The 13,357-nt window shown below is 40.6% G+C and overlaps 1 protein-coding gene across 1 annotated transcript in view; it reads left to right on the forward strand.

The window, feature by feature from the left end:
- Positions 1-13,357, forward strand: part of Pappa2 (pappalysin 2) — a 240,885-nt gene that overhangs the window by 97,290 nt on the left and 130,238 nt on the right. Inside the window, exons 6-9 of the mRNA XM_048421621.3 lie at positions 2,039-2,160; positions 3,530-4,019; positions 6,785-6,913; positions 11,767-11,858. Coding sequence (XP_048277578.3) covers positions 2,039-2,160; positions 3,530-4,019; positions 6,785-6,913; positions 11,767-11,858 — 833 coding nt within the window. The remainder of the gene's footprint in view (positions 1-2,038; positions 2,161-3,529; positions 4,020-6,784; positions 6,914-11,766; positions 11,859-13,357) is intronic.

Genomic DNA, 13,357 nt, shown 5'->3' on the forward strand with positions numbered 1-13,357 from the left:
CTTAGTCATGACATCATTTCTCACTCCCAACACTGCAGAATAGTTTGCACCGTTATCAGCACCCAGGTTCCCGTGGGCCCCCGTCAGTGACTCGGCACGCATCTACGCAATGTGTCTGAGAGTCATCTTCCTGCAAGTGTGACCTTGTGCAGCTCTGGCAGGACCGTCCTGTGTGGGTACATGCAAACCCGAGTTTTACATCAGTTTATGTAACACGTGTAAACAATTTAATCTTTCAATTCTCTCTCTGGTACAAGCCTTACGATAAAGCAGACATCAGAACTGGCTTGCTGAGAGTCTGCTGGCAGCAAAGAGTGCACTTTGCTCCCTTTTCCCACCTAGGTGGGCTAGTTTTGAGGCCTCCTAGCACGTGTGTTGGAGAGACTCACGTCACATGCCCAGCAATTTGTGTCATGCCTAGAGTTATGTTTACTCCACCCTTGTAGGTATTTGGAATCCTTATGTCAGAGAAGAGCCCCAGCTACGCACTCTGCAGCTGCCCCGGAAGGGCAAGTGCATCAGGAAAATGTGGTTTGGAACTGTGTTCACGCTAGAAAAAGTACTGATGGGATCAAAGGGTGGGTCTTAACTCCACCCTTTAGTTGCCAAAATACTGAACACTAACGAGATGCTATTTGGAAACTTGCTCAAAGGGATAAAGCAGCCTGTGACTTTGGGCAACTGACCTCAAGGTTTCTGAGCTCCAGTCTTCTCATTTGTAAGCATGGTGTCCTCACAAGGGTTAGGAAGAAGTTGTGAAAAACACAAGGCCGGGTTATGTAAGGTGCTTCCTGTCAGTATTATTGCCATTGGGTAATAAGATGGTTTTAGTAGTGTATTGTAAGATACTAACCTGCTATTCATATGTTCTGTTGGGATACTGCCTTGATTTTAGGTTAGCATTTCAGATATGCTGTTCACAAGGGGGCTTCTGAAAACATTCCAAGTATGAGAGAGAGAGAGAGAGAGAGAGAGAGAGAGAGAGAGAGAGAGAGAGAGAGAGAGAATGCTCAGAAAGCAGTTGGCCTTGTTACTCAGTATAGTTATCTCTACATAGTCTGGTTACTCCATGTGTGATGCTTGTAAAACCTCTTCATAGACTGAATCATCTCATAGACATCTCCAGAGGGATTGCTGAAGCCAGTCATGTTCTCATTCTTATGGACACAATAAGAATTGAGCAGGCAGGCCCAGATACACTCACAGACCCGGGAGTCGAAAGAGGATGGCTGTCAATTTGCAGCATGACATAGCAGTGTCCTGAGAAAGAGGACAACTATAGGGGTGTGTCTAGAGAAGCAGGGGCCAGAGTCTCAGAGGAGCAAAGGTAGACACCCCGGCAAAAGCCACATCTGAATGTGTAAAGTAGGAGTTTGCAAAGCAAGGATGTTTGAAAAGCCCATTGGATCGTTGAAAGAACACGTGTGCTGTGGAGTTATGTGAAGAGCATGGAGAATTTGAATCATAGTGTGTTGGAACTTGTGCTAGAAATATAAAGTGTATGAAGAAACTGCAGGATGTAAGGCTGGAGCTACTCTGTGATGCCACCCAGTGCTGGTAAGAATTACCATCCATTGCTATGGGCAATGGAGAATCAAGGGGTATTACCCGCCACACTCTACTTTATGCCTGTAAGTAAAAGTAGGGGATTAAAAGATCCAGAACACATAGATAGTGAATTCATCCTGACACCCATTGTTTTATTAGGCAGGTATATTTATTCTGTACCTTTCTTACCATAGAAAGGGGGTTTATATGGTTCAGGAAAATAAGCTTGTTTTTTGGTTAATGATTCTGGGACAAGAGGTCCCTTGCATCTCAGAGGTTTCTTCATGACCCTGTTCAACTTTCTTCTTTTCTGACCTTGAACTTTCTTATGGCTTGTCTAAAAGAAGAACATGAATTGCAATGATAATTGTGCTCTGTTGTCCCCCTGGGTCTGATTCACCAGTGACACCTTTCTTCTCCAGAGTCTTCCTGGTTTCTTTTCCCTAGTTCAACAGAAGAACACTCCCTTCTTCATGCTTCCTCTTCCCAGGGCCCCTGGCAGTACATGTGATGCCTGTACTGAAGATGGGACATTTCATCAGTATGTATACAAGGCTTCCTCGGGGCGGGTGTGTGACTCTTCAGGTTACTGGACTCCAGAGGAGGCTGTAGGTAAAGTACCATGGATTTTTGCATAAATATCTTTGTGTCCACTGAGCATGGGTATTGGATAAATCAATGGTTTATGTTTGTGTGTTTTTGTACATGGGTGAAAGAGGGTTTGCTGAAGATTTCCAAGGTCTTGGAAACACTGCTGGTGCTTCTGCATGCTGAGTGTCCTCTATTGGTATAATATGAACGTCCCATGGCTGTAAGGAATGGAAGACTTAACACAGAAGGACTGAGAAGTCAGTCCTTCTCAAGAGTAACCTCAGGGTGAACTAGGGCCAGAAATGTTGTATGTGTCTCCTAGTCCCCGAAGCAGCTTTGGTGCATGATGCTGCAAGCTAAGTGCTTACTCCTCTTTATCAGAGAGTAATAGAGAACACATTGCAGAGCACACTCATGAGCTGGCTGAGCAAGTCTGGGTGGGGGCAGGGTGGACTAGGTGTTCCACACGGATCGTTCTCATCTACGCTATTTTATGAGTCTATTAATCACTGGTACTGGTTGTGCTGTGAATGTGATCTAAGCTAAGCTCTAGAAGGGAGAAGATGTTTTTCGTTATTTCATTTCCTGTCCCTCCCCTAAATTCTCGAACAGTCACATACTCACTCACATACGTATATCAGGATCCAGAAGACAAATTCCAACAGCAGGCTTTTCCATACCAGTGCAGAAAATGCTATGGACATGGCTTCTAGCCTTTCTCAAGAAAGGCCTTGACTTTTGCCTTCCCCTGTTTTTGTTTGTTTGGTTGATGGATGGGTTTGTTCTGTTGCTGCTGTTTGTTGTTATAGTTAATTTTTTCAAGACAGGGTTTCTTTGTGTAGCCTTGGCTGTCCTAGAAATAGTTCTGTAGGCCATCATGACCTTGAACTCAGGGATCCACCTGCTTATGCCTCCCAAGTTCTGGAATTTAAAAAGAGTGTTTATTATGCCTAACTCCTCAACATCATTTTTGATGCATACCTAATCATAATCTTCTGGTCATCCTCCCCCCCGTAGGTATTAAGATCCACAAAACTGCTGAGAAATGTGTATTAGAAACAGTCGATTTGAATTAACTTTAGTCCTGATTGTGACAAGAAAAACAACAATAATGATATATGAATCTGTAATGATCACCTAATGTCACCTTGGGCTTATAGTCAGTTATTCAAGTGATAGACCCTCAAGGAGAAAGCCAGGTAGAAGTGATTGACAAGACTGGTTATAAATGAATCTTTTCAAAAGAGAGCACTTAAGAGAAAATCCACAAAGTGATGAGCTTTCTGTTAGAATTCTGAAGTCTCCTTCATCCTCTGACTGCTGAGATGGACTGTTCTTTTTCACTCTTTTAATGGTTGTTCCTGACATAACTTTTCTCTCATCTCCCTAGGGCCTCCTGATGTGGATCAACCCTGTGAGCCTAGCTTGCAGGCTTGGAGTCCTGAGCTCCACCTGTACCACATGAATATGACTGTGCCCTGCCCAGCAGAAGGCTGCAGCTTGGAGCTGCTTTTCCAACACCCGGTCCAAGCTGATACCCTCACACTCTGGGTCACTTACCTCTCCATGAACTCTTCCCAGGCACTCTTTGACATAGAGATCTTGCTAGAACTCAAGGAATCTGTACACCTTGGTCCCTTGAACACTTTTTGTGACACGCCGCTCACCATCAAACTCCACGTGGATGGGAAGGTCTTGGGAGTGAAAGTCTACACGTTTGATGAACGAATGGAAATTGATGCTGCTCTCCTGACTTCTCAGCCCCATAGCTCCCTGTGCTCTGGATGCAGGCCTGTGAGTTATCAGGTACTCCGAGAGCCTCCTTTTTCCAGTGGCCTGCCCATGGTGGTGACACACCCACACAGGAAGTTCACAGACATGTAAGTTGGGCAGCAGAATCTCCCAAACCATGGGACTTCCAGGATCTTGTCTTCAATTTGGCTATCTCTTCTTCTGCTCTTTAATATTCTGATATGTATGCTTTTAGAGAAAATATTTCACAGAAAAGGGAAAGCAAGTACTACGACTGCTAAAGTCGTCATTATGCTGATGGAGAAGCTAGTGCGTGAGGGCTTTCAGTTGACCTATTGCTATTGATACTAAAGTTGATCAGAATGACACATTTCTGTCTTGAAGCAATTCTATTCTAGATTCCTTCTTGTAGCTTTCCAATAATATAGCGTAGCTCTCATAATTTCTAAGTTATAGCCAGTTCTTCCATAGCTTCACTAAAAGGTCACAGGTCTCTCAGATGCTAAACACAGCTTCATGATTTATCCATATGTATGTCCACATTTCCTTCCTTTTCTTATTCTCCTTCTCCCTTTCTTCTTTCTTTTGTTTCTAGTTTTCACTTAATTTATTTGACATCTTTCCTTCAACATTTGTTGAGTTCTGCTGTACTCCTGGCACAGTGTGCTTGGTGTTGAAGACACAGTCTAATGTAAAAATTGGGTGCCTGTCTTAGATGCTGGTATAACCAAAGGCAAATCCCCCTACTTCATAGTCTTCTTAGAGACTTCCTAGAGGGCACAACAGGGTACAATAAAGTTTTATCAGAGGAGATCCTATTAGGTGATTTTTCCATCTTAGAAATGATCAGATTACAATAAAAATCTTGATTGCATTGTTCTATGCATGGGCTGGGTAATGTCCTCTTGATTGTTTGCTTAATCCCAGGATGACATCATACATGTACTGGGGTCCTTGTGGAGGCAGTTGACATGACTGGGAATGTGAGGATCCTTTCCCTCACACTCAGTCCTGACCCTGGGCTTCTCATAGATGAAAGGCTATTTCCAGGAGTGTTCCTTGAAACAGGGAGGGCAAATTCCACATCATTTGTCGTTTTCAAGTCTCTGCTGGAAACGACTCTTGGTAATGTTCTGTAAAGTTGCATGAAAAGTTTCAGACTCAAATAATGAACTCTCTTTCTTCAAAAGGAGAGATAGCCATCACACAGACCCTAGATGTATGCATCCTGGCTGAGGTAGACATTCAGCAACCCTCCACTGCTATAAAACCTAGAAAGCTTCCAAATGTCCAGTTCACGCCCCAGTGCATTTTTCTTTTCATGATTGTTTGCATCTTTGCCATCAGAAGATTGAAAAGTGGTTAAAAATAAATGTAAGTTGAAAGCAATAATGAGACAGATTAAAAAGAAAAGCAAAGCATGGTTTCACATCTATAGCCGGGCAGTTGATATGGTGCTTGGAATATAGTTATAGCCACACACAAATGTTTAAGGTCAATAATATCCTGTTTTGTAGACAGAAAATTAAAGCTTGCCCTACCCTTAGTTAGGGAGCTAGTAGATGTAAGTCCCAGGGTTCAAACTCCATTTTCAACTGACTTCATCTTCAGAACACTACCTTTCACAGACTCAGGGCATGGGAGGCCTGGGGTACTTGCTGCCATGTTCTCCCCATAAGAAGAGTAAATGCCCAATAATATTTCCATCCAATCCTTTTCCCAGCCACAGAGATGCGTAAGACGTTTAAGTATGGTTGGACAAGAAGAAACCACCCAAAAAAGGAAACCAACTGCCAGTATTGATTGGGATAAAATTGGGTTTGCTTTAGAAACAGCAGTTGGCATTCTGCAGAGAGGGTTCCTTTCTCAAAAGGGAAAACTAATTTGGAAATTTAATAGTCTTTAATATTTAGGTGTTTTTCCTATTAAAATGCCTAAAAGCCAATATAAATGATTTGAAAGGTATTTTGGAAACCCCAAGACATTTCCTATTTGCTGGTTGCTGCATCAGATTGTGGGGTGGTGACTCTGTGGTTGTTTTAAAGAGTCTGTTAAAGAAAAGAGAGTCTTGGCAGGAGATTCACACTGGCCACTCATGGCAGCCTCAATAATTATTTGAGATCGTGTCATCCTAAATACTTGTTTCCTATCTTGACTTGGGGGATACTTTTCCAATCAGGACAAGCACTGGACAAAATTAAGATGAGGCAGAATTTATCTTTGAAATCAGCAGCTCCATTCACGAGCCCCTTTCCTACTACTGGTCTGTATTAAGTGTATGATAAATTCCTTCCATCTCTCAGGTCAACTGTACCAACTCCATTCTTGGTATTTGGAGATAAAGTTCAGTTTAATGTGTCTCTGACTGGGAATTTTTACCCCTTCCATGAGCAATGAGCTGTATCTTGTGTTCTTCTATGAAATTCTTGGTGCAGCATCTTCAACGCAAGAGTTCTCATTTAAGAAAAGTGGGATGGGCAAGTCTGAGAAGAAACTTGACAGAGCCCACACACTGTAATTCTCAACTTCACTTAGTTTGGTTACTTTAAAAATATAGATTACTGGCTTTTCAAAAATTGCTCTATGTTACCATGGTTGAAAACACTACATGCCATCCTCCTAGGTTCTCATGAACAACTACCTTAAATGTTAACTCACCAAACAATTACGAATACATTTGCTAACTTAGAACATATGGGGCAATAGAAATGAGTATCTATGCAAACATGGGGCTGCTCATAGGATTGAACCCTGATCTTTGTTTCAGGCAATTGGCATGTCTCACATTTTGTTTCTCATACTAGTTTCCTTAAACTCACGTGAACTAACTACGAAGGACACAGGGCATGCCACTTTGCAGATATGATTGTCACAAACCCTTTGGTTTCTACAGGGAGGTCACACCTGGGCAGATGTATCAGTACCAAGTACAAGCTGAAGCTGGAGGGGAAATTGGAGAAGCTTCACCTCCTCTGAGGCATGTTCACGGAGGCCCTTACTGTGGAGATGGGAAGGTGACAAGGTGAGTCCTGTGAGCTGGGTTGTACTCAGCTGCTCAAAGAAGCTCCGCCCTCCATTTGATACAGGCAGCAGGGAACTGTGTGAGTCACATGGAGAAATCCCCAAATCTGGAATCTCTGCATAGTTTGAAGGGTACCCAGTTTTATTCAGCACTGGTCCCCAGAGTGTTGAGCTATTAGGACTGATTCTCTGGGGCCCCCTTAAGGCACCAGTGAGGAACTTCAGGGCAGTGAGGTAGGGAAGGAATTAATATAGATGATAGTTAAATAATGCTGAAGGAGGATAGAATTTAGATCAATGTCTGTTTGCTCAGTTTTACAAAGTGGGTGTGATTGGTGGGCAGGGTGACACACCACCCACTGTGCAAATTTCTGTAAACATCACCAAAGGAAGTGTGGAATGATTCCTTTGGTTCCTTAAACATCCTGGGATCCCTTTTCTATTGACCTATGTTATCAGACGAGGAAACTGGTTTGTCTGGAATTTGTCCAAGTTCAGCACTGATATATATCCAGTCCCAGGAAACCCAGGACAGCTGGTCAATTCTTATCTAGCTACCCTTATATAAAGGTTCTGAAAAGTGGGAATTTGGGAGGCAAAGTATGATGCATTGACAAATTCTGCATCTTCTTAAGATGACCCATTTTTTAGTGACCAGGAAAATATATGCTCAATTCTGTATCCTTTTGTGGGACTCCATCTGACTAGTGATCACCGAACATTGTTTATCTTTGTCTTCTGAGATCCTGAAGCTACGGGATAGTTGTGTCCCATCACACACACTAAAGTGTAAACCCTAAATATTCTTTCCCATATGAACACAGCAGAAGTCACCTAAATATGGAAATCTCATTCATGTGTCCTCACTCCTCCCTAATCATCCTCAGCGTGATAGCTCTCTTCTTATCCCACTCTCCAACTATGGCTACCACAAGGCCTTGTGGTAACATTTGCCTTGGCATATGTAGCAGAGTGTAGTTCAGGGCCATCTTCCTAATCGGCAGACATGTTACTGCTGTCCCTTGAAGCAGCCTAGCTAGAGGCAGCAGTTCTCTGTCACTGGGTCTCACAAAATTCCACGCCAAACTGTACTGCTCAAGCTTCCGTTTGTATTCCTGACTGTCTCATCAGTGCTGTTGCCCAAGGGTAGACATTTCTGAACCCCAGCTATGCTTCAGTGTGGGGCACCCCAAAACGCAAGACAAATAGGAGTCAGGCAAATTGTTTAACCCACTTGGTTCCAGACAGAAGACTATCAGGCTAAGCATGGGGGAAGGCCCTAAGATTTTGAGCAATGCCCATTCAGAAGTTGACTTTCTCAAGACCTGCTGTCCACCTACCGTCTGAACCACGCAGCACTCGAGACTTCAAAACATGGTGAATGCGAATAAGAGGTGCAATGATTATTTTAATGTAATTTAAGGCAATTCAGTTTTCAAACTGAAACTCAATTTAGTTGCTGGAAACCCTTGAAGTACAGTTTGAAAGTTTGGAACAACTTAGATAGATGAATTGACTTTTTTGACTATGAATACAAAATTGAAGTAAAGGTCAAGTATTTGAAGTGAGATTGAAGTGAAAATGAATTTTAAATGCAGTAGATTTCGGGTGTTTGGGATACAAAAGGAATATTACATGTCTCATCAATCATTTTCCATTGATTAAAAATTCAAATGGTAATGTTCTAAGTACCCTCAGTTGAATGAAATAGTTATTGTAGCTACTTTTATCTGTTTCTTTTACTTTTTAAGTGACCATTAGAAATTTCAAAATTTGTATGGATGACTCTCATTAGATTTCTTTTGGGCTGCACTGCACAAAATGATATGTAATCTGCTTATGTTACTTGCTTAAATTTTCTTCAAAATAAAATTGTCAAGTTGTCTCTTTCTAAGACTATGTCCTAAAAGCCAGACAGGGAAACACCAGTGTAGACCAGTGGTTCTCAACCCAGAAAGGGAAATATCAGTGTAGACCAGGGGTTCTCCACCCAGAAAGGGAAGAATCAATGTAGACCAGGGGTTCTCAACAAAGACAAGGAAACATCAGTGTAGACCAGGGGTTCTCCACCTTCCTAATGCTGTGGCCCTTTAATACAATTCCTCGTGGTGTGTTGACCCTCAACCATAAAATTATTTTTGTTGCTACTTAATAAGTGTAATTTTGCTACTATAATGAATCTTAATGTAAATATCCGTGTTTCCTGATGGTCTTAGACAACTCCTGTGAAAGGATTGTTAGATGCCCAAAGAGGTGTGGCCCAGAGGTTGAGAACTGCTCGTGTAGACCAATCCTCTATCCACACACGAGGAAACCTAAGAATTGTATTTTGAAATACTTCCCGAATATCACACAATAGATTAGACACCTAAGATGAACCATATTGCCTTTGTATGAAAAGATTGTAAAGGGGCTAGAGAAATGGCTCAGTGGTTAAGAGTACTAAATCCTCCTTCAAAGGACCTGGTTCAAGTCCCAGAATCCATAAACTGGCTTACAGCTGTTCCTAACTTCAGTTCCAGGGTATCTGACTCTCTGTTTAGGCCTCTGTGGGTATTAGGTGCACAGACATAGATCCTGGCAAAACATGCATGTAAGTTAGAAATAAATACATCTTAAAAAGATTATTCAAAAATCTATGACATATATGTATGTATAGTGTAGTTTGGGGAGAAAAGGAATGTGAAATTTTTTAATTTTCCAGTTCTGAGGATTGAAAAGAGGCATTCCATAAATTGGGCTAGTCTTCCATCACTCAACCACACTACCATCCCCTCATAATTTCTTCAACTATGTTTCCTATGTTTTTATTCCTGTCTCCAGTTTCATCTGACAACTTAAAATATAATTACTATGTTTTTGCATCTGCACCATAGTTTTAGTTTATTTATAAACATTCTCATGTCTAACTCATTCTTAATCCATCCGCATAGTTACCTTTGAATAATGATTGGAGCTATTTGTGATATCCTGGGTCTGACAACCTTTTAGAAATCCAAATTTCTCTGTATATGGAGCAATTGAACATATTGAAAAGTAAAGGAGAAAAATTGCAAGTCGTAACCACTTTATAGTAGCCAAATCTTAATTTTTTCATGGGAGTTTCAACTGCAAGGGTTTTATTTGTTTCCATAACAGGCTTTATGAAAGAAATCCCATTGTAGACTTACTTAGGTACTTCATCCTACATTTACTCATCAACTAAGGATCAAAAATGACATTTGGAATTGATATGTAAAATAAAAAAGACTGTTTTTAAAAAATGACATTTTTCCTTTTCCCTGTAATATATGGTGTTTGCCACTAGATGGTGGTAGGAAATAAGAACCATAACTTGAACCCTGGTCGAGCCATTGACAAGCCGTGCTTCTTGAAGCTCTTAGTTTTATGTAAACAGGAGATTCAACTCCACAAAATTCTGACTTTTATAACTTCATCTGCATAAAGGTAAATGATTAAATGAAAAAAACGATAAAATGAATAGAAAATAAAATGACGCAGATGAGCAGGCCTTCCTTCTTACTGATGAACGTTTCCTGTTTTGTCGGCTTTGTTTTATGAGAGGGGGTCTGACTCGGGATGTTCTATGTGTCTCTAGAGTATTGTGCTCCTCTGTGCTCAGAAAAATCAGCTCCTGTTTAAAATCGCCAGTGGTTTTTATTTAAATGTATTAAATTCTTTTATGTTAAAACAGTTAAAATTGCACACAATCCCATGTGATGTTTTTGTTACATTGTATGATATTTAAACAGATTAAACATATCCATCTCTTCATATATCATACTCTTCCAGTAAAAACATTTCAAATTCTCTTTTCTGGCTCCTTGAATTTTTTCCACGTTTGTTTTAGTCAGTCCATTGAGTGAAAGCACGCCAGGGCTTGCTCCTATATAATTATAATTCAGAACACATCAACAAACCTTTCCTTGTCACTCCCTTTTCTCTGCTCTCCTCAATTTCTGTTAGCCACCATTCTACTTTCAATGTGTGTGAGATCAACTTTATGTATCCACAATATGAATGAGGTCACAGGATACCTCTCTTTGTGTGGCTACTTAATTTTACTCAACATAATGATTTCCAGTTCTACACATGCTGTCCCAAATAACTGAATTTCAATTTCCTTTGAGGCAGGATAATATTCTACAATATATATGCTGCCTTATTTCTCTCCATCCATCAGGTGACTGACACTTAGGTGATTTCCATTTCTTAGCTATTTTGAATAATGCTGCAATGAACATTGTAGTACCTATGTCTTTTTGATTTACTAATTAGATTTCTTTTGGATATAACCAGGAGTGGGATTTCAAGATTACATACTAACCCTTTGTGTGTGTGTGTGTATGTATGTTTGTGTATGTTGTCCTACTCTATTTCTTTCATCCATGTTTTATAATTTGCATTGTAAATGGATCATTTTTTGATTTCTATTTCCTATAATTAGTTATTACCATATTGTAATGCTACTGTTTTGGTAAATTACTAGAGCTAATAAATAAATTAAGCAAAATTGATAGCTACAAACTATTTTTAAGCCCCCACTTGTCACAGGTCTGATGAAGATCCTGGCCAGGCACATTCTTGAGTCTCCCACAAGATTCCCCCAGATATTCCCGTGCCACAATACACTTGATTTCTAGGAATTCCTACAACCCACTGACCTAGCTAATCTACCATTTTGCTAAACTCCCATCTACCTTAAATATTTATTTTTTAATATTTTCTGTAAATTATTAAGCATTTGCTTTTTGTACAACTTTCGATTTTTAAAGCACAGTGAAAAACTTAAATGGATTAATGATATCCGAGAGAGAAAAGTCACTTTATATGTGCCTAAATGTATATTTCTAGGAGTATTGGAGAAATGTGTGACGATGGAGACCTGTTGAATGGAGACGGGTGCTCCCGAGTGTGTGCACTGGAGGAAGGCTTCAACTGCGTGGGTGAGTCCAGGGGGAATGTGTTTTATGTTTAGAAATATATCAATGTATTGTTGTGTGAATTCTTAGTGTCTTGTGGCTTACTGATAAAGCCATAACACCAAATACTACATATATAGTCACTAATTTCTCACTTTAACCAAGAAGAAACTAACTGAAGGCACAAAAGGATTAAGTGATTTCTTTTCATTTATTTACCTGAAAGTGCTAGGTAGAATTTGAGTCAAAGAAGCACAGATCTAGAATTTCATGCTTAACAGATTGTATTGCTCCCTAGCTTGATATTACCAGGACATTCTCTCGAGTCCTCACACATATGCCAACATGCTAGATAAACAAGCAATAATGCAGAGTCTACATAGAAATTAGGGTCAGGAAATAATCTAAGCCTGAGTAGAAAAAAGATATCTTTTGATATCTGTGTTTAACAGGTGAGATCATAGAGGCCAGCAGGGGGTCCTGGTGTTTTCTGTCCTGGGGAATGAGTGGTTATCAGTTAGAATTAGATGACTTCATATCTAAACCCTTGGCATTGAGAGGTAGCACACAAGGCTCACCCTAGTTGTGATGAACGCATCCGTGAACAGGTGCTTCAGAGGTAGACTACTTCTCTTCCTGTGCATTGAGAGTAGAGAACCCACACCAAAGTTGTTTTAAGTAGCAGTAACAACTTCAGGGGCCTTAATTCTTAAGATACTATAGTGTATCACAGTGCATAAAACTTTTTATGGTGTCAACTACTACATAAAACATACAGATGCTTCTGCTCTTCACAGCCAAAAGTGAAACACAAAATCTTAGTATCACCTATCTGTCCGTCTGTCTAGCTATCCACCCATCCAAACACCAATCTGCTGTGTATCATATATTAAGTAGTATCACATTTTATATTTAGTATTTATGGAATACTGACATCTGCTAGATTTTCCCCCAGGTGTACAGGACAGTCCAGTTTTGCTTTTAGAGATGTCTCTTCTACCCAGTCCTGAGATATGGGCATGCAGCTTTGCTTACATAATTCCGGCAATGAAAAATGTACTTGAAACATACAATTCTATTTAACAATGGTCTTACCTGTTAAAATGTTCTTTCTCCCAGTTTTCAGTTTGTAAAGTGAGTCTCAGACCATCTTAGTGACTCATCTAGAGGCATACAAGGCCCCTGCCAAGCCGGTCCTGAAACTTCACTTTCCTTCTATTCAATCAAGTGAGGTTTTCTTACTCCGGCGCTTCAGAGGATACATTCTTTCCTGTTTTATTTGACTCCCATTCAGATATTTGAAATGCCTCTTCACTATTCTTCTTTCCAATCCAAACATCCCCGCATGTGATTAGGTTTCCAGACCTTTCCTACTTACCCCAACCTGGCACGCTTTGTTTGGTCGATGCCCAGAAAGGAATCCAATCCCCCAGATGTGGTCTGGCTGTGCGGAGTTCACCGAACCAATCGACCCCCTCTTTTGTGCACAAATATTTGTTAATGCCACCTCTGTTTGTATCATT

This window comes from Myodes glareolus, chromosome 5 (genome assembly GCF_982192425.1).
Source record: "Myodes glareolus chromosome 5, mMyoGla1.1, whole genome shotgun sequence".
In the NCBI taxonomy this organism is placed as follows: Eukaryota; Metazoa; Chordata; class Mammalia; order Rodentia; family Cricetidae; genus Myodes; species Myodes glareolus.